Source organism: Arachis ipaensis, chromosome B09 (assembly GCF_000816755.2).
Source record: "Arachis ipaensis cultivar K30076 chromosome B09, Araip1.1, whole genome shotgun sequence".
Lineage (NCBI taxonomy): Eukaryota > Viridiplantae > Streptophyta > Magnoliopsida > Fabales > Fabaceae > Arachis > Arachis ipaensis.
The window spans coordinates 144,222,413-144,228,461 of NC_029793.2; the positions used below are offsets into that span (position 1 = coordinate 144,222,413).

The 6,049-nt window shown below is 30.3% G+C and overlaps 2 protein-coding genes across 4 annotated transcripts in view; one reads left to right on the top strand and one right to left on the bottom strand.

Annotated features, from left to right (window-relative positions):
- LOC107618781 (repressor of RNA polymerase III transcription MAF1 homolog) overlaps positions 1-274 on the bottom strand; it is a 3,443-nt gene extending 3,169 nt beyond the window's left edge. The window contains exon 1 of one of the 3 annotated variants that reach the window (XM_016320935.2): positions 39-274. The gene's annotated coding sequence lies outside the window, so the exon portion shown is untranslated. The other 2 variants (XM_021111121.1, XM_016320934.2) reach the window with 2 other exon arrangements.
- The window catches only part of LOC107618599 (sulfhydryl oxidase 2), a gene marked incomplete in the record, with an annotated part of 4,579 nt that continues 1,191 nt past the window's right edge, over positions 2,662-6,049 (top strand). The window contains 10 exon segments of the mRNA XM_021111122.1: positions 2,662-3,246; positions 3,859-3,883; positions 3,976-4,068; positions 4,179-4,360; positions 4,652-4,721; positions 4,807-4,875; positions 4,982-5,055; positions 5,146-5,290; positions 5,794-5,834; positions 5,952-6,039. Coding sequence (XP_020966781.1) covers positions 3,029-3,246; positions 3,859-3,883; positions 3,976-4,068; positions 4,179-4,360; positions 4,652-4,721; positions 4,807-4,875; positions 4,982-5,055; positions 5,146-5,290; positions 5,794-5,834; positions 5,952-6,039 — 1,005 coding nt within the window.

Sequence of the window (6,049 nt, forward strand, 5' to 3'; positions counted from 1 at the left end):
TGCAGAAAACGAGAGAGAAAGAAGGAATTGAAGTGTACCAGAGAAATGAAGAAGACGAAGATTGCTTGGTTTTGTGATGAAGACTTATGAGAGATTACTTGAGAACAGAGAACGAAGATTATTTGGATTTCAAAAATTTGGGGATAAAAGGAAGGGTTTCGAAGCGGTGAAATTCGAATATTCTGATTTTAGATTTGAAATAGATGCAGTCAATACAGATAGATGGATTGGTGGATGAGAGAGAATCTGCGATTCAAATATTGACAGAAAACGACATCTACCCGAAATTGAAAAAAAAATCCATGGGTCAAAGTAATGAAAAGCCCAGCCCAATTTAGTATTTCACATGAAGTCCAATTGCATGGATTCCAATTGGGTTTTGTTTTGATATCCTTTTCGAAAGCCCATCTCGTGGTAGGGGAAAACCAACGTTTTGTCGCATAATTAGTTTCATTTGGTGTAAAATTTTAAAAGAAAATAATATTAACAAAAATTAAATATTATCTAATTTTTTATGATGTCATTTCACATATAATTCTTTTATTGTATATTTACATAAATTTATAAAAAAAAAGTAACATTATCAAAATAAAAATAATAATATTCATTCTTTTATAAAATTCTTGTAGCATTAAATATTAACATTTTTTGTTTTTTATATATATTTATAAATTACCAAACGATAACAACAGAGATAATATTTAATTTTGTCCATAAATTTATCCAAAAATTTTAATTAAATTTAAATTTTTATTTAATCTCCAAACTTTATAAATATAATTCATGTTAGTCTTTAAAAAAAAATCTTAACATATAAAAATATTAACAAAATGTTAACGTAGATAATCGAATGTCACACTGAATTGTGTAAAATAATATTATTTTAATTTTGGAATTAAAATAGTTCAAAATCGCTGTAAATGGTATTTATTAAAAAAAAATTTTCAAAAATAAGTAATATGAAATTATTTATGGACTATTTAAATGCTAAAGTGAATTATTTTAAAAATTTTAACATGTCATTTATTTATCCATGTTAATACTCTATTAATATTTGTGTGACAGAAATTATTCTGATACATAATTTTTTGTAATAATACATTTAATCACATTTAACATTATAATAAGAATAATAATACTCCATTAATCACGTTTAATATTTGTACCATCTCTTTAAAAAAAATAAAAAATTACTATACCAAAGTTAAATATCATGAGCTACAATATCGTCACACAAGAGGACAAAGACAAAGGCAGGCTTGCTCACATAATAATAATAATAATAATAATGATAATAATACATTTAATTTGTATTATTGTGTCATTAATTTCTCTGTTGACCATTTGATGTAGAAAAGATAAGGATAAGGACTATTGAAGAGAATTAATTAATGAAAGGCCAAATTATGTTAAAGATATTTTTAAAATTTAATAAAATACTATTAAAAATAAAAATCACATAAATCTTATAAATAACGAATGATATATGTTATTTTTTTTCTTATTAATCCTTCATTTTATTTCCCTTTCTTCAACCATATATAACTTCTCATTCTCAAAAAGAGCCAAGTGTCTCTTTCTTCAACTAATTACTCACAGTAGGGACTAGGGACTAGGGACTAGGGACTATGGACTACGGAATGAACATTATATTATAATGGCAATTTAAACTTTAACAGAGATTTCAAAATATACCCATATATTGATATTTTTATAATTTTTATTATTAAAATTAATAGTTAAAAATTATTGAAATATCAATATATTAATATATTTTAAAATTTTCTAATTCTTTACACTTTCTTATGGTTTATATTTGTTCAATTTTTTTTTTTTGCTTTTGGTGTCTTTTTTATTAATTTGTTTATTAAAATTAATTTAACTTTTAATCTCAGAAAAATAACATTTAAATAGATTTAGTATCAAGCCAACGAGTTATAGTTCAAATGATATATTTTCTAGGGGTATTCAAATTCAAACCGATCCAAATTAAACCGCTCATCCAATTCAATCCAAACCGAAAATCGATTAAAACCGAACTAATTCGGATTTGATTGGATTTTATTTTTTGCAAACTGTTGAATTGGATCGGATTTCGGATCTATTTTTCATAACTGATCCAATCCAATCCAAACCACACAATATACTATAATATTATTATTTTATTATCATATTTACAATTATACTTATAACATGTTCAATTTGTTATACATTTTTCTATTATTCATGTATTATTATTATTATTTAATAAATATTTTATGTTCAAAATATTATTTACTTATTTATTTTAACTAACCTATAATTTTATTTTTATTGTTATGTTATCGTTGGCTTTTTAAGATATTGTTAAAACTTGTTATGTCATTGTTGGTTATTTAAAATTTGATATTGAGACTTGTTATATGTATTTAATTTTTTTTATTTAAAAAAACCACAAATTCAAACTGATCCAAACCGCTTGTAATTGGATCGTATCGGATCGAATTTCCAAAAAAAAGTTCATCCAATCCAAATCGCACCGCACATAAATTGACTGTTCGAATCGGATGACTTTTTTTCTTAAAATCGAACAAACTGTACCGCAAACACCCCAAATATTCTCTCCATACTCAGTTTAAAAGATCGGGAGGTCGAATCTCCCTATTTTTGATAAAAAAAAAAAAAAGGTTTGGTATCAAGAAAGAGAGGGTCCCGTTTCGTGGTTCGCCATCTTCAAAAGCAAAACAAAACGTAATTTGTACCCTTTTCTGTTTCGTCTTTTCCTTCCGAACAACACCTTCACCATCTTCATCATCAACATAGTCACCACCACCATTAACATAACCCCATAAAACTATTATTTTTCTTCAAAAATAAAAATAAAAGACTGTTCCAGAGAGAGAACTGAAAAACACTAGCAGATCCATTCATCTTCTCCACCCCACCTTCAAAAACCTCTCCTTTCTCCATTTTTTGTTAATAATCCTCAAAACCCTAGTCCTCGCGCAATTCATACGTTGTGATCTACCTTTTTTTTTTTGTCTCTCTTATGTCTGGGATGTATTCGTATCTGGGTCTATTCCTGTGCTTGCTTTCTGTGTGCTCCGTCGCAACCTCGTTTTCTTCACGGCGTGTGATCCTTCGAGAGGTCAACGACAATGGTGGTGATCATGCTGATTACGCTGTTGAGCTGAATGTTACCAATTTCGATGCTGTTCTGAAGGATACCCCTGCTACTTACGCTATCGTTGAGTTCTTTGCCCATTGGTTAGTCATTGATCATTTCTATCAAGTTTTCGTGTTTATTGTTTCTTATTTGTTTGGTTGATGAATTCTCTAGTTAGTAATAGTATCGAAAAGTGTGGACTTTTATTGATTCTATTTGTAATTAGATGGTGGCATTTTTTTATTAGTTACCTGGAAATTGGAATTAGGGTAATACAGCAATAAATAGTGAGGGAGATCATACTTCTGAATTCATAATATTACAAGGTAATTGTTACTGTAATAACAGAGAAAAGAACAGAAGAAGGGAGAACAAAAAAAAAGAGGAAATGGACTTTTTTGAATTTGATTAAATTTGGGAAAATTGTGTTATTGCAAGCTGCTCTCTGAAAGCTTTTGTGCAAAAGTTGAATCTAACATAGAATACGTATATATCCCTTTTCTATTCTTGACAAGCATATAATTTAGTCTGGCTTCCCATATTGCCAGTTAGTTAATATGCCAATACAGGAACAGAACATAAAAGGGAGAGTAAAAAACATATTTTCTGTAAACTTTTGCATTGCATTTTTTTTATTTAAACGGTTTACATATTTTTTTCCCTGCAATTTATAAACACAAAATACTTACCTGTGTCTCTTTCTTTTCTATCAGGTGCCCTGCTTGCAGGAATTATAAGGTATTATCTGCTAAAAATGTTAAAAATTATTGAGATCTTTTCCAATCAACATTTCAGCTCACCATTATTATCTCACTGTACTTCAAATGTAGCCTTACTATGAAAAGGTCGCAAGGTTATTTAATGGCCCTGATGCAGTGCATCCAGGAATCATACTACTGACAAGGGTAGATTGTGCATTAAAGGTACATGCTGCCTGCTTCTATTATTTTCTTCACAGGATGTGATTTAATAGTTATATACAAAACATGACTCGATGATCGGTTTCTCACTCCTCACGTTTTTGGCAGCACAGATAAATACTAAACTATGTGATAAGTTTTCTGTTGGTCATTATCCCATGCTTTTCTGGGGACCTCCTACTAAGTTTGTTGGTGGTGGTTGGGAACCAAAACAAGAGAAAAGCAGTATACGTGTGATTGATGATGGACGCACTGCTGATCGGTTGCTTAATTGGATCAACAAACAACTAGGCAGGTATATACTAATATTAATAATTTTACATTTTTTCTGTTTATGCTGGTATGATATGGGGGACAAACATTCTGTTTAAGCTAGATGTTGTGTTGGAATTTAGAACATAAATCATGTGGACTAGTAATGTACAACAAACCAAGCAATGTTAGAAAATCGAAATGCTGAATGCAAGAGTTTAGAAGTATAAGGAAACATTTAAGAAGTTGTCATGGTGTATTATGCTTTAATCCGATTTAACCTTAGCTTGACATTATTTTATTTTTCGTAAATATCATTCTTTATATTTTACAGTACATACGGCCTGGATGATCAGAAGTTTGAAAATGAGCATCTTCCATCCAATATATCAGACTCTGAACAGGTCTTTTTCTTTACATTTACCGCATATTGAGATTTGCTTTTATATTTGAAAATATTGACATAGATAATATGGATAACTTGGAAAGGTTGCAAGAGCTATCTATGATGTGGAAGAGGCAACTTCTACAGCATTTGACATCATTCTAGAGCACAAGGTAGATTATCAATGGTTTGTGATTAGTCCATAAATTCTTTGTTAATTGATCTTTTGTTTTGTGCCCATTCATTATGATGATTAAATAAATTCTCTCTGTTTGCCAGATGATAAAACCAGGAACTCGGGCTTCATTAATAAAATTTCTTCAGCTTCTGACAGCTCATCATCCTTCTAGGAGGTAAGATGAACCTTGCACTGCTTCTTTGTTCTCTGTCAATCCAGTGTTTAGTCTCACCTTTTTGTTTTGGCTTCTGGATTTTGTGTTTAGATGCCGGAAGGGTACTTCAGAATTACTTGTGAGCTTTGATGACTTGTACCCAGCAGATTTTGAAACACCTAATAGGCTGGATGATGATAAGGGTTCCGTTAAGAACATAAAGATATGTGGAAAAGATGTGCCTCGTGGATACTGGGTAGGATCTCAATACTTGTATTTGAACTTTTAAGCATTTCCGTCATACATTTATGCTTGGTATTGTATGAGGTGTATGAAATTGATGTGCGTGCTGCTTCTTGTGGCAAGCTTTCACCTTCTGCTAGATTCCATGGTGAAGTCCTCATTTGAAGTCAATCTGAATTGATTGATTATAGTGAGAACAAAGAATTGAAAAATTCTAGTTGAGCAATAATCCCTACAATTTTTTTTAGAAAAAGAAAAAAAAAATCATATTCTGTGCAAAGTTGGTGTATTCTTCAATATTATTGTGCTCTTAGATTTGACGATGCAGCTCAATACCATTGTTGCTATTTCCGACCTGTGGTGAAAAAGTAGCTCGTTGCAGTACAGTGAATGTTATTGTATTGAGTATAATTATTTCATTATAAATGTTAACTTTTTATTCATATGTGGACTATTGAAGTTTTTAGCATGAAAAGGTTGTTGCTTATTTATTTATTTTTGACTTTTGTTTCGTAGATGTTCTGCCGTGGCAGTAAGAATGAGACCAGAGGTTTTAGGTATTGCTTCCCCTTGTTCTTATTATCATGCAAATATGTGTATATACCAAAGGTGGACCTTAACAATCTAAGTGACATTGGATTCTGCATTGACTGCTCTCTTTGGGCTTTTTACAGTTGTGGTTTATGGGTTCTTCTGCATTCACTCTCTGTAAGGATAGAGGATGGAGAGAGTCAGTTTACATTTAGTGCAACATGTGATTTTGTTGATGATT